The sequence below is a fragment of the Podarcis bocagei genome (assembly GCF_964188305.1).
Source record: "Podarcis bocagei genome assembly, chromosome: 10".
In the NCBI taxonomy this organism is placed as follows: Eukaryota; Metazoa; Chordata; class Lepidosauria; order Squamata; family Lacertidae; genus Podarcis; species Podarcis bocagei.
This window is the reverse complement of record NC_138135.1, coordinates 28905760-28932589: the sequence shown is the minus strand read 5'-3', so window position 1 is coordinate 28932589 and position 26830 is coordinate 28905760. Positions and strand designations below refer to the sequence as shown.

Genomic DNA, 26830 nt, shown 5'->3' with positions numbered 1-26830 from the left:
GTGCAAACATAATTATTTAAGAAAGAAAATAATGACTCTAGTTACGGTAGTGGTTGCAGTAAGGGGCAGGGGTGGGGTGGGGGGATAGTGTTTGGTGAGTGTCTTGACAAGCCTTTATTTTATTTTTTTAATACTGTAATGGCAACTGCAGCAAGGGATGACTTGCCTCGCCTGTGGGCTGGGTGAGTTCCAGCTGTTCATCCCCACTTCCTTGCCTCAGAGGACATCAGTGGGAGCTATTATTGCCTGTTAGTTGTCATCTGCCAGCAAGGGAAGACCTGCCTGCATCAACAGGCTCCGTAGTCTAGTAGGGTTGCCAGTGTGGTGACCATGGATGTGAACCCAGATCTCCCCAGACAGAGTCCAGCACGCTAACCACAACACTACCCTTTCGGCAGCTCACTATTATATGACTGCCTGGCGATCCTAATAAATTGTGTATTCAGCTCTGTACTGTTATTCTTTGCTGTTTGAGGATATATCTAGCTGTCTGCATTTTTTTTATTCTCCTTGAGGGCATGCCTACACTTCAAATTCACGAGTACACTGTTGCTTCACCTGCTTAAATAAAGCTGTTTCTTTATTAGGTCAACTAAAATGTCGCAGAACAGTGTGCAATCTTTTGAGTTCTCCAGAACTCTTCATCAGGCTTGAGGTTGGCAGGGGTGTGGGTGAGAGAGATTAGCTGGCTGTGAAGACATGAGTCTTCACTACCAGCCTTTTTTCTGTTGTTCCCTATCCCCTTTCTTTGCTTATCATCTATCCTGATGAAAAGCTCTGCAGAACTCAAAAGCTCTCACGCTACTTTGCCACATTTTGGTTAGCCTAATAATGATATTGCCCTAATACGGGGTGTTTTTTTTCTTCTTATGGGCTGGCACATCTGCCCTCAGGTTTGTTGATTTTTAAACAACATTCCCTGCTTGTTTTCTAGTCAACATGCTTTCATCATGGTCTATTCTACACACAAATTCTGCTCATGAAGAAATGATACGTTTTTCTCTGCCCTCAGTACTGCCTTTAAAAAAGATTCTTGTGTTTAGACAGGTGGCAGCTGGGGATTTATTGGCCCAAGTTCACCACTGCCTGAGCAGCTCTTTGAATATATGATTTCTTTGCTGTTCTTCTACCCGTCTGGATTTGTTTTTACAATTCTCATGGCTGAAATGCTGACAAAATGAAAAGAAAAAACCTTTAAAAGGGGGGGGGGCTTTTATAGTGAACTTGAACTATGTCTCGCTCTCATTTGAACATTGGGGAAAGGCGCTTGAGTCATATATAAAAGCTGGTTAAAATGACGAGAACTTGGAAAGTCAGAGGGAAATGTTTAAAAGCTCTGTGTCTAGCCTGGGACTCCACCAGCCACTACAATGGCATGCTCTAACCACAACACGTATTGTGAGCAGGGGCCTGTGGTCTGTGGTTTGTTTCTTCCAGAATGCAAGTGATTCCACATTGTTGCCATAATTGCTGTTGAAAAACAATCATCAAAGTGCTAGGTGGGTGTTTTAAGGAATCAACCACACTTGTGGTTTACCATGTTGACCAAATGGCCCACCATCTAGTAGGAACATTAGTAACTTTTGATTTCTATGCAGATATACCACTCAGTAACAAAGGACATCCTCATGGTTAGAAAGAGAAGCCAGTATGTCAGGTAGCAAGTTGTCAACCATCCAGGAAACTCTACCCTATATGTGGTGTGGAGAAGGGGGCACCCCACTGTCATGAAGCAGAGTGAGGCATGGGGTGGGCATGTAACCTACTTTTGAGAGGACAGAGAGTCACAAATGGGGAGGGTGCTGTTGTACCCAGGTCTGAGTAGGAAGAAGAAGAAGAGTTTGGATTTGATATCCCGCCTTTCACTCCCCTTCAGGAGTCTCAAAGTGGCTAACAAACTCCTTTCCCTTCCTCCCCCACAACAAACACTCTGTGAGGTGAGTGAGGCTGAGTGACTTCAGAGAAATGTGACTGGCCCAAGGTCACCCAGCAGCTGCATGTGGAGGAGTGGAGACGCGAACCCGGTTCCCTAGATTACGAGACTACCGCTCTTAACCACTACACCACACCGGAATTCAAAGCCTGGTCTTCCAGATCCTAGTCAAACACTTTTAACTGTTACACCACACTCGCTCCCCAGTTGTAGTCCTAATACTCCCTATGGACGTGGCATTGGGACTCTGCTTCCAGCAGTAAATGTCTTGAGCTGGCACTATGTACGTACACTGGTCATAGAAAGAAACATTGTACATTCAAATGACAAGTCATTTTGTGGAACTGAAATTTGGGGACTTGACTGCATTGCTTTAGTTGTTCTCTGTCTGCGTGATCAACGCAGGCACTTTGAAAAATTCAAATGATTTCATCCTGTTTGTTTTCCTGTTTCTCTTAAGAAAGCAAATCTTAACAAAACAAATACTCTGAAGTTCACTGGTTTATTTTGTCCATGATTTCAGTACAAACATGTTTGTTCTGGTTAAACTCTTGCAATGCCCTCTCTTAATTATATTCAACACCCTCCCATGAGAACTGTGACTGAGGTTATATAAATATACCACACTTGGTTCCAGCAATTCTAGCTTCACTCTTGTGGCTGTCATATCCCCTTGCTGCGTTTATATAGCCAAACAATCACTGAGACTGAAATTCTATGCACATTTGTTTCATACATAATGACGAAGTAGAATGACTTCTTGTGGAGGCAGTTATGGGAAGGCTGGAGCCAAATTGCCTCTGGTCCCAGCCAAACCAGTGGAGAAGGTCTTGCTGCCTCATCTCACTTTGTCTGAAGCTGACAAGCTGAATGGCTACATCAGATGTTGCCTGGGCATTCTAAGAACATAAGAGCATAAGCAGAGCCCTGCTGGATCAGACCATGACCAATAGTCGGAAGTGGGGGAGGGGCATTGTAGTACAGCAACATCTGGAGGGCCACAGCTTTCCCACCGTATCTATAGCTGTGGGTTGTCCCCATCCTCCTTCCTAATGAACCAACTTCCACAGGCCACATCATCTGATTGAGTATATGGCAGTGTTTAGTGTTCCTAATGCTGAGTGCAAAGGGGACCCATAGCACTTAAGGATGGTGTTGGATTTCCAACTTCCATCAGTCCCAGCCAGTGTAACCAACAATCGGGGAAGATGGGAGTTGTAGTCCAACAACATGTGAAGGGTTGCAGGTTTTCCACCCCAGATATAGGGCAATAAATAGGCAGCCGTTTCTCATTTCATTGGTTTTCCACCCCTGAGCTAGCCAGAATTGCCTGTTCTATGAGCAGCACCCCAAGGTATGAGGAAGAGTTTAAGGAATTCCATTTCTGTGAATTATGATATGAACTGACATAATCTGCACTGCCTAGTCTAATGGAATCTAATTGGAACCCAATTCTCCTTTTAAATTCTATACCTCTCCAAATTTTGTAATAGCATTTTCAGCTCAAAGAACCTACCAAAATGCATCAAAATGCATATGTATTCCTATGCCCTTTTAAAATGCATTGGGGGGGGTGTTATTGAGTTGTTCTTATTTTGATTATGTGTTTTGTCGTTTTATAGTTTGATTTAATTCTGTGAACCACTCTGAGACCTCCTAAGCATGTGCTTATTTTGCTTAATGGTTAATCCAGCCCTGCACGTAGCCACACTTTCCTAGGCTTCAGACTACCAGGGCTGAAATTGTGCCACCAGAGTCCACAAACTGTACTTACTATGTATGTTTCTATCCAGGAGGTATGCCTGGTCTCAAGGGAAATATGACATGTTAGTTGTATAAGCATCCTCCCACTACCCAACATCTCTTGATGCAAAGGAAACATGCCAACACATGCACACACGTCCCTCAAAAAACAATGTACTGAAATGTGTTTATATATAAAACTGCCACAGATGGAGATAACAACCCTCATCTATATTTAGGTCATGCCAGGTTCTTTTCCTTAGAGATAATTGATAATTGGAACAACAGCAATTTTTCCACCTGGAAAGTTCTGGTTTATCAGCTATAAATGGTAATGCATCATCACATGTTAACTGTTTAATGGTTCCATTGCACTAAACTTTGGTATTTATCTTCGTGGCTAACTTCAAAGAAAGCTGAAGCTCAGTTGGGTAGAAAAGAGAATTTTTTCAGGTTCAGTCTTTCTCACACCTGCAAAACAAGCTGCATCAGCCAAAAATCCTTCTTAAGAGCCATTCAAAAACATTTCCAGTGTAGTCCAGTCTTATTTTGCCATGATGATGATTATTTTATTTTATTTTATTTGTACCCTGCCCGTCTGAATCACCTGGGTTCACAGATGAAAATGCTGCTGTTTTCCTTCCTGGGTGAGCAGCAATATTTAGGGGCAGAGGCCCATCTACCTGTGCAACTGTCTAGCAAATGCTTTTGCATATTAATGTATTGGGATATGAGAGAGATTGGATAACTACATTTAGCATACATTATTTGGGTAACATCTTTATTAGGGCAGATGACGCATCCCAAAATAGTGTGAAAGATTCAAGTTCTCTAGGACTCTTTATCAGGCTAAACAAACCAAAGCTGAGTAGAGGAGGGGAAAGGCTGGCTGGTGGTGAAGTCAGAGTCACAGACTTGAGATGGAGTCTAAGGAGGCTCTGTGAGGTGCTGTGCCCTGATGGGAGTTACATCTGAGTAAACATGCATAGTCTGCATGTTGAGTATTGCATGTGGCAAGTGGTAGGGCTTTTGTGGAATAGTGATAAATATGTAGAAGGATCATTTATGCGTCACTGAATCAGTCATTCTTGTTCTTGTAATTATTTTTAGCATTAGTCTTAAACTATGCAAGCATGGATGAATTAAGTTAACATTACTAGTAATCACAGCCTTTCTCATCATCCTCATTAGAGAAAGAGAAAACACACTATGGCTTTGTGAACTGTTCATTTGAGCTACATGTAGACTAGTGCATTCTCTGCCAAGCTGTTGGTGCCTTCCAGGCATGTTGGACCACAACTCCCATCAGCTCCAGCCCCAACCCCAGCCCCAGCTATTCCTCCTCCCTACCATTATCAGGAAAAATGGGAATGACTTGTTTCCAGTTCATTAGGTTTAGAGGATGGTTCCTAGTATGTAAAAATCCTCAGATGAAAGGCAGTATATAAATTTAACTGACGATGGTGGTGACATATAGCTCTCATTTTAAAATGTGCTCTAACAGTTTGTGGGGAGGAAGAGAAGGAAAATTTCATGTACAGTATGGGGTAAAATTGCAGAGACTTAAAGAAGAAGAATATAATGAAGAAAGTGTGAGTCAGGAAAAATAAGGGGCAAAAGGCTTTATTTCCAAATTGTTTTCAGAAACTGCTTCTACTGAAAAGTCCAATAAAAATCTTGTTTCCAATGAGCTCTCTTTAACTATCCATAGAAATCTGTGGACACACACACACACACACCTTCCTTTGCTAAACCTGTAGCCAGAGATATGGCTAATTGGTCTGAGCCAAAATGTGAACTTCATACTGCACCCCTTCCTACTGGCAAAGTTATTTATGTCCCTAAGCCCCCTGGGATGTTTTTCCCTTAGTCCAGCTGATGTTTCATCCTTGTTGCATATGACAGGACTGGTGATCCTCCTTCAGAAGTCAGAGTGTGTGAACATTCAATGGTATCACAGCAGCTCAGCCAGTAGACAGGTGACAGTTAATTTAGCATATATTTTAGAATTCCACAATAAATTGTGTTGGTTTTGCATTGGGAAATGTCTGCAGGCCTCTGTGCATGATGAGCTGAGTGAAATTCTAGCTGCGTGGAAAATCTGCACATGTTGGACATCTGTGTGTGGAAAGTCAGCCATATGGACATGCTCTCCGCACATGATTTTCCTTTCAACATACATTGAGAAATACTATAGAGAAGTGCTTTACTGAAAGCCCTGTTCTGCATGTAGCCACTAGTCATATTACCACATTGTGGTGGTTATATCTGTGTGTGAAACACAATTGGGAGCCCTAAGATTGAAAAAGGTGCTTGCCATGTACCAGTTCTGGACTGATTTCTTCCTTTTCCTTTCAGCTCACAACTCCAGTTTTCCCTGTTGTCGTCAAGCTGGGACATGCTCATGCTGGAATGGGGAAGGTAAGCAAGAGACAATATCCTCACTTTGAGAATGACATATATGCTCTGTACCCTTTGGTGTGCAAAACAGCATACAATCCTTTCACTGGAACAAAGTGAATTTCCCACATCTTCCCAGCACCACCACGACAAAGCCTCAAGAAGAGAAGGGGGGAATGGGGGGAGACATGATAGTAGTGTTCAAATATCTGAAGGGCTGCCACACAGAAGATGAAGCAGACCTGTTATCTTTTGCTCCAGAATATATGACTAGAACCAATGGATGGACATTTTGGGGGAGTAGATTTTGTCTAAATTTAGGTATTTAAGCAGAGGATGGACAACCATTTTTGTTGCAGATTTTGCATTGAGCAGGAGGTTGCAGGGCTAAATTGTGATGGTGCAATTGGCGCAAGTGTACCAGAACCCATGCCTACAAGGGGGCACAGTCTCTGAACTTTCACATTTTAAAAAAGAAGTTTCTGATCCTCCCAGAAGGAAAGTTACAAAGCAAAATGTGCAGGCAACCTTCTAAGTGTAAATTGAGCCAGGCTAGCTGCTTCGGCATTTCAGTGTTTCTAGCCAATGAGTTGACGTCTGAGCTGTGACTGAGTGCTAAGTAAATACGGTAGTTTGGACACTAGGCTACAGGAATCCTTGGAGTACTAAAATGCTGCTTTCCCCCTCCTCTTTAGTGCACTTTTTCTTCCTGCGTCTGCCTAATCCTTAGAATCTCTGTAGTTTTAAAGACCTTCCAAAATTCCCCTTGTCTCCCATTGCCCTTCTTTTCTTCTAGCAACTAGGATATGCCAAGAAGGGGGTTGAACAAAAACATAAACCTATGATTCTGTGATTCATGTCAACTCTCAGTTTAGGGGGGCAAGTCCATATAGTTGGACATAAACCTGAGGCCATACTACACAAAAATGGGAGAGAAAGGCTATAGAGTGCTAGGATAGAAGTCAGTTGGGGGAGAGAATGCACAGGGTGGGTAATCAGATTTCTCCTCAAAACCTGGAAGGTGAGCCGAAGTGTGATTGCATTACTGCCCACAAAGGTTCTGTATTTTCAATATGAACAGGTGTTTTGCTGCAGTGCCCCAGGTCCAGCTCATGGAAATTCACCAGTAGCACAGTAGAATGTCCACCGCTGAAAAACCAGGACCTGGATATTAGCGACAATTGTTATAATATGTTAATACAATAGTACATCATGTCCCAGGATCCTTATAGGATGTATAAAATGAATAATTGAAAATAATGGTATTGCAACAAAATACATTGGAAATCTTCACCACGTGATATTATACAGTTAAGACATTGGAGGAAGGGGACATTAAAAACATTGACTGATCCATTTAAGATCAGGGCTTTCCATCTGACAGTGAAACATAAATAGGATTGTATATATGGAAGGCTTATGCTGAACTGGAGTATACTGAGCGCAGAGTGGATACCTGCTTGAAAGTTTCTTTAGCAACTATGAGGCTTTTGTCATGCTTTTCATTGAATGAAAATTGGGTAGTCATCTTTCAAAGTGTTCTTAACTTGTACTCCAAGGGGCTCATGGGCCCTCTCTGTGTGTATTCTTGCCTACAAAAAGTGGTCACCATCAGTAACTGACCCCACTGTTTGATCCTACTGAATGACAGCCTCCTGTTATTTGCTCTTTTCCCCCTAAAGGAAATATAGGCATTCATGTACTGGGATTTCACAGAGAAGGAAAGAAGTTTCCTGCCTTTTTGTTTGGGAGCTTGCCAAAGGAGAAATCCTAAAAACAGTTTTCTTCCAAACCTGTTTGTTTTTCCCAGACTCTCTGGGATCGTTCTGCATTCAATGGATTAGCAGCTTCTTTCACTTTGGGAAGTGGAAGCAGCATTCCCCTCTGCCAATGGAACACTATCTGCATTTTGAGCAAAGCTACTATAAGCACCTTGGCTTCTGGTCATGTATACTGTTGTCCCTAGCACTAGGACAAGTAATGTTTGTCTGAATATTATCTGCCAGTTACTCAGGAATTTAGAATCTGTTATGATTCCCCCTCCCACACTTAAATGAATTTTTATCTCCACAGCAATATCCATTCAATACCACCATCATGGCCACCTTCTTCTCTCTGCCCTTTCCCTCAAATACCATAGTGTAGACTGAAATAAACCAATTCTTTCTTCATATGCAAAATTCAGGATTACACGAGCATATAAAGTCATAACAGGAACCATCTTTTTCTCCATTCATTTCTGGATGCCTGCATTGCATTGAGAAGTTCCTTGCAGCTCTTGCAGAGAGAGCTGAGCCCAATCCAGTATTATAATAATCATTTTTGATGGCCTGTTGTGATCTACATCTCCTTTCCTCGTTTTGAAAATTTCAATGAATATATATTTTAAAAAGAAACAACTTGTTAAACAAAAAGAAAATAGTGCTGAAATGAAATTAAGAAAGGAAAATTTGATTGATAATTCTTTCCCAATCTTGGGAAAGCTCCCAGAAATTCAAATGTGTGCAAATTCTAAACTTAAATTATATAATTATATAATTATATAATTATATAATTTCAGTTATAGACGCCCCAAGATTTTCTTAAGACGGAAAGTTGTTGATAAGGTATTATCTTTGACAAGTTATTATCAGACACTCCCTGTAAAATTAACTCACAAAGCCAAACTTCCAAATTTCTGAAATCCTTAAAACATTTAAATGCTGAAATGTTGAATATATACAAAATTTCATTTTACTCTGTACAAGGAAGGAAGTGAGTGTGAGTGTGTGTGTGTGTGAAAGAGAGAGAGAGATGTTAATATATTATAGTTGTACAAATTTTGTTTATCTAATGCCAACTTTGAGCAGAGCCAGCAGATATGAATTTGAAATCTGTTTGGCCACTGCCAACCACATTACTGCAAAGCAGAAATCAGGTGAGTTCGTTATACTCTGATCTGAAAGCCAAGCTTTCCAGCTGTGCTATCCTTTGGGTAGGGAGGAATTTGGGGATCAAATCACACCCTAGATTTCCTTTCATGTTGCTCTGTTGCTTTCTGTGATGTGTGGACCTTAACTGTGTCCTGTTTATGTTAAAAGGAAGCTAGCCTTGCAAACAAGATGAAAAGTCCATTTGTAGGCTACCTTGTGGTTGCATGACATTTCTTGGAGGACAGCTGTATCCTTGGCACATCTTTATCCCAGACTCCTTTCATCCCTGTTTGCTTCTTTGTTTACATCACATAACCAAGATCCTTTAACTATAGATGAATTAAGCTAGAACAATTAACAGTTCCTAGCTCTACCCTCACTATCTTTTTATGTTTTGTTGTGCATTTTAATTTCACATTTTTTAAAATGTTTCTGTAATTGGTTTTTATTTTTGTAAACTGCTTAGAAGTCTATTTTGGCCTTGATAAAATAAATCATCCTCATTACTATGTTAGAATCTGCACTCCACCCAAACATATGCACTGAAAATGTTGAAATGCAACCCTCTTTGACCCAGTTCATACACTGAACATGTTGAATGGGTCACCATGTGAAACATTACCACATGGAGACATGTGTATGTGGAAAGCCACTTGCACAAAACCACTCAGCAACATGCAAAGCTAGCAATTCCAAAGACACCAATGAAACTCCCTTCACTGTTTCCACTTCCTTCACTGATTGAAACTGATAGACATTAAGAGGTCTATAACTACATATGAATGATGCCACTTGGAGCGTCCACACTTTGAACAGCCACCAACAAATGGCGATGGAGAAGAAATTCAATTCAGTATGCATTTAAAGCCTAATCTAACAAATTCACACTTTCTGAAATAATATGTGATCTGAAACTCAGCTATCCTTCAGAGTTCTTACTCACCTGAATTTTGCATTGCACTTATCCAGCCAAACAGCACTTACAAAAATGCATATCTTAGGGGAAAGTGTGCAAAAAAAAATTGCAAATACAGTGGAACCTTGAGTTGCGGACATAATCCATCCCAGAGGCACATCCACAACTCGAAGCGTTCACATCCAGAAGTGCCGTGTGCGCGCGCACGCACAGTGCAATTTAGCGCTTCTGTGCATGCACAAAGCGCGATTTAGCACTTCTGCGCATGCGTGACTGGAGAAACCCAGAAGTAACCGTTCCTGTACTTCTGGGTTGCCATGGGATGCAACTTGACAAGTCGTAACCTGAAGTGGACGCAACATGAGGTATGACTGTATTAGTGAAAATAATATACAGTAATGATTTTATTAGGAAAAATTGATCACAAAAATGTGTACATTAGTGAAAACCTTATATAAAAATCTGGTAGGATAGTTTTGCACTAAAATGCTGAAAAAACTTCAATAGGTTTTTATTATTATTATTATTATTATTATTATTATTATTATTATTATTATTGCTGCAAAATGTGAAGAACTGAATGTATGACTGGGGGAAACTAAGAGAACCAAAATTTACACACCCTTCCACCCCTACCAAGAGACTTCAAGCAGCAAATTGCACATCTAAAACGAGCAACTCCAATTTTGAAATTATGAATAGGACAAGGTAGCTTTAAAAGTTTCAACTGTTGAACAACAAGTAGTTGTTAATCATGAGTAAGCACTTCTTTTAAGCCACTCTATCACTTGAGGAAAAATTCTTACAAGCCTGACCTCTGCAACTGAAGACTAGACTCAATAAAATGATATCCCCATGGTTCCTGTAGAGCAGGGGTATGGAACCAAATCTGGTTGAAAGATAGACTTTGGGGCTTGGCTTGGTAAGAAAGGCAATAGCCAGGAGACCTTACATCTTAGGACTTTGCTGGGCTGTTTCTTTAGCACTGATCTGTGTGGAACAGTGAGACAGTCAGAACATGGATGGAAGTTCAGGGATCAAAGGCACTGAAAATCATGGCCAAAGGATTATTGGCAACTGCTTCCTTCCAAAACCCAGAATAGAACTTCTGGTGGTTACCCAGTAAAATGGAGGCCTCATAGAGAGTTGTTTATCAGCCTTGCTACAGAGAAAAGCAGGGAAGACCAAGAGGGCACCATCTCCCCCTCCCCCCAGCTTCCTCTGGGCTTTTATAAAACACAAAGTACTCACTGTGTGCCATTTATGTGGTAACCTGACTGCCCAGGTGACACAGGGACAGAACTCAAGTGAAAAATAGAACTTTCACCTCTCCTTGACCAGATCAGGGAAAGGAGATAAGTGTTTGAACTACAGTGAAGTAAAAGAACAGCTCCTATTTATGGGTTATGTATATTTTTTTATTACTCGTGCTTTATTTTTAGGCCTCTTTAATTAGACCTGTTAAAAGAGTTCCCTTCAGGTCCATACCAGGCCCAGAATTTCTTTTTTTGAACTTTCCCAATTTAATTCATGGATCAAATGGTTTTACAGCAATGGAAACTAAAACCTTGTTGTCCAAAATGCCACAGTCAACATTATTTTTCTTGTGCAGGATGTGGGCATTTAAAAAACAACAACAACCATATAAAGCCAAAAATAAACAAAGTCACTACGTCTTGTTGAAACATCAGCAGCCTTTTAGAGGGGTTGGCCCGACTCATCACCATGACTTTTCCAAGACTGGAAATGAAAATGAAAAGAAGAATGTTCTGAAACCAAGAGCATGAAAAAACTGGTTGTTTCTTTTCAAAATGAAGGCAAAAGAGCAAAAGGTCTAAACTTGACAAGGGGCAAATATTTTCTTAAAGAGAGAGGACAACAAATAACTTCAGATGGTAACACACTGTGAAGTGTACCATTCATTCACATTCTGACTCATATCAGCAGCAGCCACTCATTGCTGGAAATAGCGGAGGCATCCCAAGTAATGAACGTCTTTATGCTGCCTTTTTCTGGATACAAAAACACTGTGTCACAATGTCAATATCTGGCAAGTACCAGTAATGTGGGTTGTTGAGAACACCCATGTTTTAGATGGAGGTAGCTGAGAAGCATAATAAGCAGTGGGGTAGCTGCTGACAGTCACAGAATAAGGAACTGGCAAAGGGTGATGTAGTGGTTAGCATGTCTGGATTTGGCTAGGAGAATCTGAGTTCACATCCCTATGAACAATGTGGCTTGACTACAGCCTGTGCATGGTTACCGGGGAGTAAGCTCAGTGGTCTTACTGTTAACTGCTTAGATTTCATTTGTAAAATGCCTTGGATGTAAAGAAACATAGGAATCAGCCTTGCGTTTGTGTGTATAAAATATGCAATCTTGAAATTAACTGCACTGCATGCACATTCTTAGAAGGATACTGTCAAACATGAAATCCTAATTGGATGGATACCGACTTAGTTGTGCTCAGAGTAGACCCATTGAAATCAATATGATCTGGGTAGACAGTCTCATATATGTGTCATCAGAAAGACCATAATAAGAAACAGGAGGGAAGGGCACATATGGGCATTAAATATATCCAGAAAACATCAGAATGATGGCCAAGGAAATTCTGTACCCTCAGCTGCAGATTCAAGGAGTTGAGTGAAGACAGAGAAAGGTTAGAATGCAGGATTCAACATGACTTGGGAGTTTCATCATTGGAGACACTTTGGCCCATCTCCAAGTATACTTTGAAAATGTTTCAGTGATTTACTATGCTATGCTTTACTTGAAACCCCCGAAGCTCATTTCAAACATTTGTAATATATGGTTATTGGAATCTACATATCAAGCATTACAGCACAAGTATTTTGTTTTATTGTGTACTATTTGAGCAGCAATCTAAATATAGAATGAGAGTATATATAAAAGCGATTAAGTAAATCAAAATATTACTCCTTATGAGCAGAGATTTTTTTAAAACTTAGTGAATAGAAACGTACCATTTCCTCTTTGATAAAATCAGTAATTGACCATGGGCATATCTATGCTACAAAATGGTTTTAAGTATTTTAGTAGCATATAGGCTGAAGTGGGTCATGTAACAAGCACAGACCCACAAGAACCTGCAGTTCAGCCTTGAGTCTTTGGTCTGAGCACTAGCGTATTGTAGTTTCTTTTCATTATTCATGTCATCCTTGTGCTCAGTTCAGTGAACTAAGAGTGGAATGTCCTCTTAAGCACATCCCTGCCTCTAGACCTCCCTCTTCCCTTGTTATAGAAGAAACCTGCTGCAGGCTTGCATTAGGATGCCTGCTAGCAAACTCCATACACATTGCCCTGGCTTGCGCCCCAGAGAGGTTGCTTTGGTGCTGCTAAGGCAGTAAAAACAATGTGGAAGGCAGAAGTTATGAGTTATAAGCTCAACTTGATTGGCAACGGTATGAAGGCTATCACTTGCCTTTGTTGATGGGAGATATCAATGTGTCTCACTGGTCAGCTATCGCCCACTTTAAACTAGGCAGCCCCCCAGTCAATAAAGTGCTGACCTACCACTGTTCACCTGGATCCAGTGAAGGTCAAGAGAGAGTATCCACCATATCTTCTTCTCCATTATCAGGCCTCTGTCTCCAACACTGAAGGCATAGATCCGTTCTATCCCATGGCACCTGGAAAGGCATGCCCCCCCCCAGGGGTCATGGGCATTCTACCCTTAGTTGCTTCGGACTGAATCCCACATTCTCTATCCACTAGCACAAGGAGTCTTGCACTACCAGACGGGCAACTTTTCATGTTGTGCAACAGAGAAATCCAGTGCAACAGTTGTGCTAGTGGAAACTTGTTGCAGAACAGACAGCACAATCTATTGTACGACAAAGTTACCGGCAACCTCCTTACGCTTTGTCTTGCACAATAACATTCCACTGCTTGGCAGGGGGTTGGACTCGATGGCCCTTGTGGTCTCTTCCAACTCTATGATTCTATGATTCTAAGAAGTATACCGCTAAATGATTTTTAGCTTACCATAACGTTGACTGCAACCCTGTACAAGTACTGAGTTACCAGAAGCTGCACTGGTGCTCAAGCTAAATAAAGATCAAAGATGAAAACTCAGGCCCAAGCTAAACATGAGGTTAATGCTTGAATGTATTTAACCACATGCATATTTTTGTTATGTAAATAACAGGGGGAGGGAAGCCTGAGTGCAGCCTTGGGATGAAAGGGAGGATCTTAACTCTGCCACAGTCCCATCAAAAATGGCCTCTCCAAAGCTGTTGTTTGCATTCCAAGGGAAGCCTCCCTTGGGGCCAGCCATGTATTCTTTGCACCTTTCTGGTGAAACTTTTTGTGCTGATTGGAAGGCATTTGTCAATACAAGTGTCCGAAGCTTTCACAACTAGTCATGCAATCTCTGTAGGAAGCTGCAGCTGATAGTTTTAGAAAGAGTACATTGCTGAGCAAACGGACATCACAGTTTAGCAAATAGATGGTAAATTGTACATTTGTGATTTTGCAAGACGTCTGTTCCATTTGAGGGAGACTGAACTCGTTCTTAATAGGAGTCAAAATGAATGTGCTCTTTTAGAAGTATTTAAACATGGATGTACACACACACACACACACACACACACACACACACACACACTCTGAGATGGTGGCCCTGTTCAGACCTGGGAAAGAGCAGTCATTCTGTGATAGAGCATCAGCCTAAGGTCCCAGGTTCATTCCCTGACATCTCCAGGTAGCCCTCTTTGCTCCTTAGAGTAAGAGTTGGACTCATACATGATTATTATTGATGATGATTTCAAAAATGCAGCCTCTAATTTATGCTTTTGCATGCTCTCTTTCTCATCCTTTCGGACTGACTGCATTTTGCCCCTTTCATTTCATGCCTGTGCCTCATTTAATGGAGACAGGACTTCAGCTGTGAGATTCTGTAGAGGCATTCTGCCAAAACGACATGAGATTTATTAGTTTTATAAAGTGCTTCAACTTAAATAGGCCTGATATAAATACAACAACAAATCAGTGGTAGCATTTTTTAAAAAACTCACACTCGCACGCTCTGCATCAGACTGACTCTAAATAAACTCTAATTGACATCAATACATCTGTTGCTTATCATTTTGTTTCCACAGAGAAGCTACACTTCTATCAGCTGGTAGTAACACCCACCAGATCAAAATTTCCAAATAAGCTACACACTGGAGAATAGGGGAGTCCACTAAGTGGAGCTGAAGATAAAATTGTGTGTTTATGCTAGTATCTGAGATCTGATGCACCCCCATAAGAAGTATGGAATACTAGGGAGTGCTAGAGCTTGAATTATAGGTGTGGTACCAGGCCGGATAATAATTATATTCACAAGAGACTCATTGTTCTCAGAGTTTTGCAGAGCTACAGATCAAGGCTGACTCATGATGACTAGCTTAGGACTTCTTGGTTTCCGTGACAACCATCTGTCTATCCCATAAAATAACTGGCCTGACAGATAAAGCAGAACCCAATTTAGATCTTACAACGGCCTGGACATGAGATTCACTTGTATGTGAGGGACACTATTCTTAGGCCCACATCATTCCCTTCTAAAGACACAAGTTCCAGATCTCCTATGTCCCTGTCTGTGTAATAGATGCTAGTGGAGGCAGCTGGATTGTAAGCATTTATGGGGAAATAATAGGTATGGGCTGAGCTGCTAATTCCATTCTGTTTTGTTCATACTGATACTGAGTCACAGGTCTTCTCGGTCCCATTGTGTGCATTTTTGCACCTTTTTGTAAAAAAATAAAATAAAATTTAATGTTACATAGAATGCATGCTTTTCAATACAGTCACCAGTAGAATGTGAATCTTGAATGATTTTTAAAAAATGTAAACTGTAAGAATGATAGCTATCTAACTACTTCCACTAATGCAAGGATTTATTTCTCAGCAACGAAACTCTCCCTCTCTCTTCTCTTCTCACCTGCTCCATTCCCTAAATATGTTCTGGGTTTTCCACCACCATCTTGGATCTGATATGGGGAGGGTGTAGAAGGCACACAGTTGGAGGAGAGGGATGGGAAGTTCCGCTGTGTAGCCAAAAGACTATGTGCTAGTGGAAGCACTTCATTGGATACCAACCTGTGCTTTCATGCACCCTTTTTCTGCATCAAAAATCCACTGCAAAATCCTGGGAAGTATTTAATGAGACTGGGAGATGCATTACAACCCAAAAGCAAATCCAGGATCATTGGTTCACATCAACTGCTGAAAAAAATGGACCAAACATATTCCTGCCCCATCCTTAGGACATGCAAAAGAATAACTAAAACAACAACAACAATGCTGCAGTATAGAGTGCTTTTGTTCAGGCTTCCAGGCACTCTCTTCAAGTCTACCTCGCCCTCAGTTTCCCATTTTTCTCATCCCAGCAGTCATCCATGGCCACTGAGAGTACTCAATCACCAGTAGACTGTTTGGGAGAGTCACCCCAAACACTCACCCACCTTCACACACATTTTGAATTTCCCCTAAAAAAAAAATTATACTTCTACAAACCTTGGGCTTTCTCCCTGTGCATGGTGGTGCTTTAGGTTGTATAAATGGAACGAACATCTGCTTTGCAAGCAGAAGGTCCCAGGGTTCAATCGCCAACATCTCCAGGTACGGGGGTGGGCAAGTCCCCTGTCTGAAAGCCTGGAGAGCTCAGCCGATACTACTGAGCTAGATGGACCAATAGTCTGTGTTATGTACTGTTCTTAATCCTAGAACAATAGGATCCAGAATGCAGCAATCTGATTCGTCCGCAGGAGCCACCCAGTCCAGCTCCAGGTGGAAGTGCAGGAGCAGCCAATCAGGCTCCTAGATGAAGTAAATCAGCAACCTGATTGGCCTACAGGAGCAGCCTGGAATTAGCCAATCACTAGGGGCCCATTGTGTAAATAATGTATATATAGCTAGACATTTCATGGAAAGTTTCATTCATTGCTACTATGAGCTGAATAAAGAGCATGAAATTCACACTCGACTCCGAGTATATTTCAGTCTGACTCGATCGAAGGCAGCTTTCTTCTAACCTCCTAGAAAACACTTAAAAGCATGGTTTTGTTGCTTTTTTTCTCCACTTCCAGAATTTGCTAATGAACAACAACCACGTTCATTTACCCATAAGCGTCATTGTCTTATAATCTTAATAAGCAAGAATATTATTATGATCAATATTTTGCTAGTTTGTAGTACTCATACACTAATGCTGCACTTTCTTACACACACTCACACATATTCTTTTTCCACATTTCATCAACCAAAGGTGAAAGTTGAGAACCAGCTTGACTTCCAAGACATCGCAAGCGTGGTAGCCATGGCCAAAACATACGTCACGACGGAGACTTTCATTGATTCCAAATATGATATTCGAATCCAGAAAATTGGCAACAATTACAAAGCTTACATGTGAGTTTGCTGTCAAGTTTGGGACTGGGTGGGGCGGGAAGCAAAGCTGCTCTGTTGGTTTGTTTATTTTTAAAGGTATTCATGTTCAAAACTGAATGCACTTTTTTCTTCTCCTAAATGCTAATTGTGGAGAACAACGTGTCTTAAACAAAAATGTTCTTCTGATCCCCATTCTATGACACAGATCAGTCCTGATGTTGCTCAGCTGTGGCCTGTGAGATCTGACAAGTGCAATGTCTGATCGTATGTCTGGGCAAGCTTTGTGACTGCTGCGCTCCTCCTGAACGCAAAGCCCGGAAGACCATGTTTGCCAGCGGCACAAGCAGCATGAGCAGACATCAACAGCTAGTTAGGAGAAAGGAGACTCGTGCCCTTTAATAACTCTTGAGAAGTCACCGGGAGAAGCTGGTGGGTGGCTTTTAGAACCATTGACTTTATGGTGGCAGAGATAGCTGCATTTCCAGCAGGCTGTCATTACAATGGAAAGCAGGCTCAATGAAAGCCAGTGTTTCCCTTTTCTTTAGAGTTTCACATTGCCCCCTTTTCACAACCAGCTCTAAAGCCCACTGATGTCTGTGGGAAGCTTTCTCTCGGCTCTTCTGGCATGCAGCCTCCTGTGCCGTTTAAATTCTACACTACAGAGCACGAGGTTAATTATTCCGCAGGCTTTTCACAGACTCTTCTACTGTACAAAGCCTGACATACCCAGAAGAGAGTTCACAAGGCCAATATAAGACTACCCAGCCAGCATTTGGATGAAGATGTAACTAAGCAGGAGGATGCCAGCACACAGAGAGAACTTCCCAGCCTCCAGATGGAGTTACACATTGACTAGGGCGTCGGCAATGGCTTAAGAGCAAAGAGGAGCACAGGGCTGAGGAAGGGTTCCCTGCCAACACCCTCCCTCATTCCCACCCTCTTTTCTTTAATATGGAGAGGAAATCACAGTGTTTGGGGGAATTTATTGTCCGCATGTGGTGTGTTTGTTTTTCCCAGGAGGACATCGATCTCTGGAAACTGGAAAGCAAACACAGGTTCTGCCATGTTGGAACAGATCGCCATGACTGAGAGGTAATGAGCAGGAGGGGCTGCAGCCAAAATGCAATATTTGGGTCAATCTGATAGGCTTGGGCCTTGGGCTTCATTAACCATTATCCCAAATACACTGTAGCACAGAGGTTCTGTTTGCATTTTCATTCTTGACTGGGGTGAGCAGCAGTTGGCTCTCAGAAAAAATAGAGCATTACTCCTGTGCATGCCTTTCCACCTCAGACGCCTACCTGCCTACTTCCCCCAGCTAAACATTATTTTCCCCAGATGGGGTGGGCACAAGAGGGATGGCTGTTCCCCATCCCTAATCTTAAAGCCAAAAGAGGCAGCCACAATAAGCTTAAGCTGCTCTTTCTCAGACTCAGGTCACATAATGATGAGACTCCTACACAGAAAGCTTCCAGGGTTCAACCCACATGACGATAGTCATATGTGATCTTTTTTAATTGACACTGTATCTTTCAATACGTCTCAGGGGAAGGGCTGCAGCTCAGTGGTACAGGATGTGCTTTGCATGCAGAAGACCAGGTTCAGTCCCTATCATTTCCAAGCAGGGCTGGAGAACCATGCAAAACCCCACAGGATGGCTGCCAGTCAGCGTAGGTCATGAATAGTGACCTCCCAATGTTGTTGGTCTCCAACTCCCATTGGGCCCAGCCAGCATGGCCAATGGACAGGAATGATGGGAGCTGTAGCCCACATTGGGTACCACTAGTGCAAAGAGCATTGAGCTACTGTAGATGGAATGATTTGATTTGATTTGATTTGATTTGATTTGATTTGATTTGATTTGATTTGATACAGGGCCAGTTCCTATGTACACATCCACAGAAAGAAGCTGCAGTTTGCACTGAAGTGCCTCCTTGTTATCCGCGCTCACTCCTGCATTAAGGCCTTGAATGAGACCAGCTAACAAATTTCATATCTGTACTTATACAGATTTTGAACCAAGAAATATTCACCATCCTGCCTCTCCAATCCCTCTTCCTCAGTCCTTGCATGAACAGTGCAAAGCCCTTTGCTCATCAGTTTCATGCGGTCCTCCCTGCTGCACCGGGCTTGCAGTGCCTTGTGTATTAGCATGGAGAACCTGCCTGATTCATGGGGTTAATCCTCAATGTCAACAGCCCATTCCTGGCACCCCTCTCCTCATACATACCCAGTGTGGGAAAGAATTAGCTCACCGGTATGAATATATTTATACTTCGCCACTTCCCTGCCAAGAAAGGTATTCAGATGATCACCTCTGGCCCCTTTCTTTCTGCCTTCTCCAAGGGCTTTGTTGCCTCATTATGCAACGGCAACGGCATTGTGGGTAGGGTGGTATTATTCAGAAATGGTATCGAGATCTCCTTCTTTCTCTCTCTATCACACATGAGCTGCAGTTGCCGGAGATATGCCTCCTGCCTCAGCTAAGGCACCCAGATGCAAAAGAGGACTTCTGTATCTGAGGCCACCTCTCAGAAAGGATATTGTAGGGCTGGGAAAGGTGCAGAAAAGGGCAGCCTAAAATGCTCAGGCAAATTGGTGAGGGTGCACAATTAAACTTACACAAGGTGTGGGGAAAGTGAAAAAGAGGGATATTTTTCTCCATCTCTTATGAGAACCTAGGGCTAGCCAATAAAGAGCTGAATGTTGGGAGATTCAGGACAAGCAAAAGTAAGAACATACTCACACATTAGCATTGCTAAACTATGGAATTCACTGCCAGATAATGTGGCTTTAAAAAATAGAATTAGGCAGCTTCGTGGAAGAAAAGGTTGTCCACAGCTAATAGTCGTGGTGCTATGTTCTGCATCCAGAACTAGAAGCACCATGCCTCAGGATGCAAGGCACTGGAGAACAACAGCAAGAGACATTTGCCCTCACATCCTGCTTGTGAGCTTCCAATAGGAATCTGTTTGGCTACTGTGGGAAACTGGATATTGGACTAGATAAGCCTTTGGTCTGATCCTGCAGGGCTGCTCTTGTGTTCCTAGTAATAATCTGACCAGCCCACTATGTGACCAAAGACTTTCACAGTCCTGTGCACACAACACATTTGTTTTAACAACTATGGTGCTAACTGGCTGGAGGACTAATTGTGTGCTTTGAGTGCTGCATAGACACCATGCCCTGCAAACAGAAGCACTATATTGAGAGAAGACATTTTGATTATCACAATAGATAAGTAACAACTCTAGACAAATAAACAGGCCAATTTCTCTTTGTGTTTGCCCAGGATTGCTTCTTGCTCTCTCACTAGGTTGCAGAGCTGTTGGCTATGGCCAGAAAAGTGATTACTTTAATCAACTGCAGAATTAATCTATGGGGTCAACCATGCATTCCAAGCCTCATAAGATGTTTATATATTTGGCTGGAAGTTAAGAAAACTGATTATCTCTGAAGAGGGGGCTATTTAGGGTTATTTTTTTGCAGTTTCTACAAGCAATCTTATGTGGTTTTTGCAGATATCGACTCTGGGCAGATTCCGTTGCAGAGATGTTTGGAGGCCTTGACATCTGCGCAGTCAAAGCTGTCCACAGCAAGGATGGAAAAGATTATATAATTGAGGTGAGAGGTTGAATGAGTGGCTTGTAAGCATCATTCAAAAAGGATGTGTAACGAAGTATATATTACATTATTTGACACACACAGAGGCATGCATGTATGTAGAAACTCCTGTGTATGGCAAGTGCCCCTCATTCATTTATTCTACCACGCTCCATATATTCAATGCACATTCATTAAATAGAAGCACAGAGTATATCTGACAATGGACTTATCCACACTTAACTTCTGCCCTGCACTTTCTAGGCAAAGGTCAGCACTTTCCTGGTCTGTATCTGAGTGCCTCCCCCCCACACACACACACACCCCGCTTTCCCCAGGAAAGCCCACTCTTTAATGCTGAATCAGAACAAATGGCTTGATCATAGACTCATAGGTATCTCAGACTGTTCTCAAGCCATGTATCTCTGGGTCTGTAACTAGCAGATCTCTCAGAAATTAGCTGGCCTAAGATGCTATTAGCAGGGATAGCAAAATGAAACTGACATGTTCAGAGGCATTCTGCCTTGGGGAGACCCACATGCTGGGGAGAAACAACAGAGAATGCCCCTCCCCACTCAAGAGTCCTCTCCGGGTGTTTGAGAAACAGAACACTCAGTTATCAAGGAATCATTTATCAGGAAGGAATCTTTGAGGTCCAACCCCTCTGCTCAGTGCAGGATCTCCAATGCAGGATACAACTAAAGTATCCCTAATAGCCATCAATCCTGTTAAATACCTCCAGCAAAGGAAAGCTCACCATGGCTGTCTGTACCACTGTAAAACAAGCTGTAGGAAATTTCTTCTAAGGTTTAGGCAAAATCTGCTTCCTAGAAATTTCCATCCAATGGTTCTAGTCCTGCCCTCTGGAGCAATAATATGTTGTGTCTTCTGCAGGATGCATATTTGAACCTTAGCGGGACCTTGCCATGGCCCATCCAGGTAGTGCTTAGATTTTTATGTTCTCAAGACCATGCAAGCCTCTTAGGAACATGAGTCAACTTGAGATGTCTATCAGTTGGGAGTGGGGAATGCTATGAATGGAAATACTAAATGAAAAAGCTCTGTGTTGACCTGAAGAAAGCATAATATTTTCAGCAAGCACCTCTAAAATAATGTTTCCAGATATGTGAAATACATTCGTTCATGTCATCGTTGTCCCTCACCTGCCCTGCAGTGATCAGAAAGCTGAGAGCGGGGAAAAGAGAACAGAGAACCCCATCCCTTTTCTCCAACCATCTCCTCCACTTCTGCATTAAGACAAGGCTAAACTTGTTGCCATTTTCAACTGAACAAGGATGCTGGCAGGAAGGAAGGAAGGAAAGAGCTGATTAATCACATCAAAGGAGTGGTGGGTAGAATGGCAGAAAGGATAAACACAGAGCAGTAGCACAACTCTCACAGGAGGCTGGCTGAGTCCAAAGAGCAGCAATTACTGATTGCCACCTGGCCAAATAAATTACTCTGGCCTGCTCCTGTGTGTTTAACATTAGCAGATAGGTAGAAATCAGCAGGCACAGCTTACCATTTCATTGTGCAGTACTAGGTGCCTGTAAAACAGAGATGGCCAAACTGTGGCCCTCCAGATGTCAGACTATAGCTCCCATTAGCCCTGGACACTGGCAGGAACTGATGGGAATTGCAGTCCAGCCACATTTGGAGGACCACAGGCTCCCCAAAGCTGCTGTAAAAGATAGCAGCACAAAAGGAGCAAAATGTGGGTGTCAAAACAAAGATTTATGGTGTGTCTTTGCTTGATCTTTTGATACCTGCATTGGCTACAAATGAAATGATTATTAAAGGCTCTTATGGGGGGCATTAACAGGTGCCTTTGCCCCTATGTGTTAATTTTGCTCCCCTGTTGTGCTGCTGAAATGAAACCTCTGAACTCTTGAACTGGAGGTGCAACTTATTTGAGATGGTAACTAAAATGAAAGAGGAACTCTCCAAGGAGTCTGTGGGTGGCATGAATAATGAACTGCTGTGTCCCAGGAACACACACCAGCTGGGACAAACCATGGCTGGAAAAGCTAGCCTTTTGAAGTGAGGCCTGCCGTGCCAAGGGGGTCCTTGCTTGTGGGAGTTGGGTCAGTCAGGCCACTGGAGAAAGGGGTGGGCATTTGAAAAAGAGAGATCGTTTTTTGTATATATTGTTGAAATTTCTCAAAGCTGAAATTGGAGACCTCCTCAGTGGGGGGAGGACATCATCAAGGCGACTGTGCGGAAGAATGAGCAAGTGTCCTTGGTTACTGTGTGAGGATGCTGGAACGGAGACACGGTGTCTGCCCTGCTGTAAACTCCACCAACGCAGGAAGATGAGCAAAGCCGGCTGAATGCTACATCCAGGGCCACTGACACATCCAGAGCTGTACGTGGGAGAGCACTCTCCCACCCACTGAGTTTGGGGAAGCTGATGAGAACCACATGAGCCCCGTGGCGATGGCACATTCTTGCGCTGCGCAAGTATCCTGTAGGAATCGGTGGCAGGTCAAAGGTTGTGTGAGACAAGTGTGCTGCCAGGAGAGGAACATATGTTTGCTTTAGGCTTCTCTGATGTCCCTCCTTTTCTTGCAAATCATCTGAGACTAGCTACTGGCATGGTTGCTGCTGGGACACTTTCAAGGGTGGCCAGAAAAAGCTGTCCCACTAGTGCCCTGGTACAAAATTCAGTATGAATTGGGGTAGGGGACAACGTAGCTCCAGAATTATGGTATAATAATATCATAATCATTGTCTTAAAACGTTGGAAGGGAGAAGAAAGTAAAAGAGACGGCAGAGGGATTCTGCCTCTGGGTAGCACTGGGTCTAAAGCCTTAGGGAAGCACTACCAGTCAGGGTCAACCATGCTGAGCTTGGAGTCAGTCTAAGGCTGCTCCTAACTGAGGTTCAAAGCACAGGAAAAGGCCAGGGTACTTTTTTTCTGATCAGTTGGGAACCCCAATAGCCAGAATTGCCCATCTTGCCACTGTTTGGACTTTGCTGGCTTCCCAAGAGCTTTGTGTGTGTAAACCCACTTATCATTTTGCCATTGCATGAACCCACCATCCCTCTGATGTGATGGAATTGGCGCTTTCTTTCCTTCCTTCCGGTCAGCCAACCTCCCTGCTCTTCTTAACTCCTGAGAACAGCAACAAGTTTAGCCTTCATGTCTCACCACAGTACACAGAGGTCGAGGAGATAGCTAGGGAAAGGGGTATGGGTCCCCCCCCCCCATCCTTTGCCCATCTCCCTCCCTCTCCCTCCAAGATACCTTATCAGGAGAGAGCAGCTGTAGCAGGACACAGCTGCTGACCTTGCACAGTGGTGAAGGCCGGAGCCACATGGGACGCCTGCCTCTGTTTTGTCTCAGCCGTTACATGGAAGTCTTATTTTCAGGGAAGGAGGGAAAATGTTTCTGCTTTGTATACGCCAGCTTTGTGTCTAGCTTCACGTGTTTATCTCAGCATTGTAAGGTCAGATTTTATTTAATATTTGGCAACAAATAAAACTCTTGTGCTAGTGTGGCAGAAATAACCAAAGTAGCCTCCATTCTCCTTAGGGACCTCTGGCTTCCTTTACTTCAGGGGTGGGGAGCCTGTAGCCCTCCAAACATTGCTGGACTACAAATCCCATCATCCCTTACCATTAGTCATGCTGGCTGGGGAGGCTGATGGGAATTGGAGTGCAACAGCCGCAGGCTGCCCATCCCTGCTTTACATTATTACCGCTATTGGAGTTCACTAGCAAAATAGCCCTGCCTTTGGTGGGTGTTTCAAATACGCCGCAATGGCACAGCCTATCAGCGTGCCCTACTTTACAGAGGACAGTCCTCTGTCTGAAGGGCTGTCCAGTCCACATTTGGTTTAAAGAGAAAGAAACTTTAGAAGAAAGACCTTGAAGTTGCCCATTGGCAGCTGACACCTAGACCAAGCAGGCAGGCAGGCAGGCAAACATAAACACCACCTGGTCATAATCTGGTACCCTGCTATAGTGACATGCATTGAATTTCTATTTAAAGTATACATGTTTCTAAATGTGCTGGGAATCACAAGTGGGGAGAGCACTGTTGCTGCCTACTCCGTTCTGTGGACTACAGATGGCTCCTGTTTGGGGTGCCAGGCAAGTCCTTTTCTAGGATACTCCATTCCACCAGCACCCCATTTTCTTCCCCCCACCCACTTCTCAATGAACACTCAGTATTTCATGGCCACTGAGCAAACTATTGGGCTGTTTTTGAAGCACCCCTTCCTTTATTTTAATTTTTATACTTCTGCAAACCTTGGAGTTCCCTCACCCCCACTACTGATAACTTCCCTTGTGTGTGTGGATGTTGCCATTTTGACTGTGTAAGGATCTACACCCAGAAAATAAATTTGCTATTAGTATAATTAGGGTTGCCATATTTCAAAAAGTAAAGATGCAATTTTTCAATTGACAAAGCACCACATTTCAGAAATCCCCCCACCGCCGGGCATCAATTCCGCCTTTCAAATCCCAGTATGGCAGCCCTAAATAAGTTAAATAACAATTATTATGTTGCTTTGAGTACGAAGTTTGCAGGGTACAATAGCCCCATCTAGTGATCGCAAATCAGCCTGTGCCATTAGATGTAAATAGGGCTTCTATTTCCACACGGAATCTGAAGCTGCCAGGCTAGATAACAGGTGGGCAGAGGGGTTGCCCAAGAGAATTGCCTGTGGCTCAGGTAAGCTAATTCAGGTTGATTCTCAGGGCTTCAATGGCTCCTCAATATGCTCCTCCCCCCTCCCTTTTTCAGACAGGCTGAAAAGCCTAACACTATGCTGAGTGAATGCTTACCTTAAGCATTACCAATTGGCAATCATGAAGGTATGCAATGATGGTCCTGCATCTTATCTGTCCACATTTTCCCAACTCTTGGGTTCTGCATTTGCCCCATTAGCTAAAGGTGTCTAAAGGTGGTTTTAAGGTGAGGATCTGGCTGCCACTGATATAAAAGGACTCACTTCATCTCTTTGTGCAGGTGATGGACAGCTCAATGCCTCTGATTGGGGAGCATGTGGAGGAAGACAGGCAGCTAATTGTGGACCTGGTTATCTCCAGAATGGCACAAGCCTGCCTGAGTGTGGGGTCGTCCCCTTCACCTCTGCGGCCTTGGGTAAGACCCCAAAGCCTGCATTTTCTCACAGTCCTAACAAGAGCTCAAGTGACCAAAAAATATTTCTAAATGCAGATTTTTTTCCAATGACAAAACAAAATGATGCTCTATAACTTAGCGGTTAGTGATACTAACATATAAATCCTGCATGTAGTTCTGCATGTGGGCTGCAGTTTGAAGGGGAAGACTAGAGAGGAGTGGCTTCTCTTAAGCCTAGAGCTGAGCACCTCAGCTGTCCAATGCAGTCCTCTCATCAGTCCTGCTCTGCTCTTTTCCTGGGGCCTTTTCGTCTGGCTGAAACGTAGCCTTGAATAGCAACCATGTTTTTTGATTCTCTGGATGAAAGATTGAGAGATGCATTAAGGAAGGGGGGCTACAAACCTCTGACTTGGATGTGCTTAGAATGTCGCCAACTGTTCAGAGGTAAAGGTCACAACCAATGCTCAACCCACTTTTGTCTTTGGCCCTGCCACCCTAGAAAGTTACACATGGTGGCACATGAGCCCAAGCACTGAAGAAAGTTCCCTACTCCTGTATTAACTCTTTGTCCTCTGAAATTCCCTTCTGAACAGCTTTTGAACCCCACTTCTACCTGCTAACAAAAAGGTACAGCTACATATAGTTCTGCCTACAATATATTCAAAGAATGTTGGAAGACTTTGATTGATTTGCATATGCTGTTTTTCCATTACTACTACTACTACTACTACTACTACTACTACTACTACTACATTTTGCAAAGAAGGACCTCAGAAGATGATCACAGGGTCTGGGTAGGTTCATATGGAGAGAAGTGGTCCTCAAGGTATTGT

The 26830-nt window shown here is 42.9% G+C and overlaps 1 protein-coding gene across 2 annotated transcripts in view; it reads left to right on the top strand.

Moving 5' to 3' along the window:
- The window catches only part of SYN3 (synapsin III), a 186750-nt gene that overhangs the window by 141381 nt on the left and 18539 nt on the right, over positions 1-26830 (top strand). For both annotated transcript variants that reach the window (XM_081211002.1, XM_081211001.1), the window contains exons 7-11: positions 6035-6097; positions 17181-17323; positions 18320-18394; positions 20824-20926; positions 25884-26018. In XM_081211002.1, coding sequence (XP_081067128.1) covers positions 6035-6097; positions 17181-17323; positions 18320-18394; positions 20824-20926; positions 25884-26018 — 519 coding nt within the window. The remainder of the gene's footprint in view (positions 1-6034; positions 6098-17180; positions 17324-18319; positions 18395-20823; positions 20927-25883; positions 26019-26830) is intronic.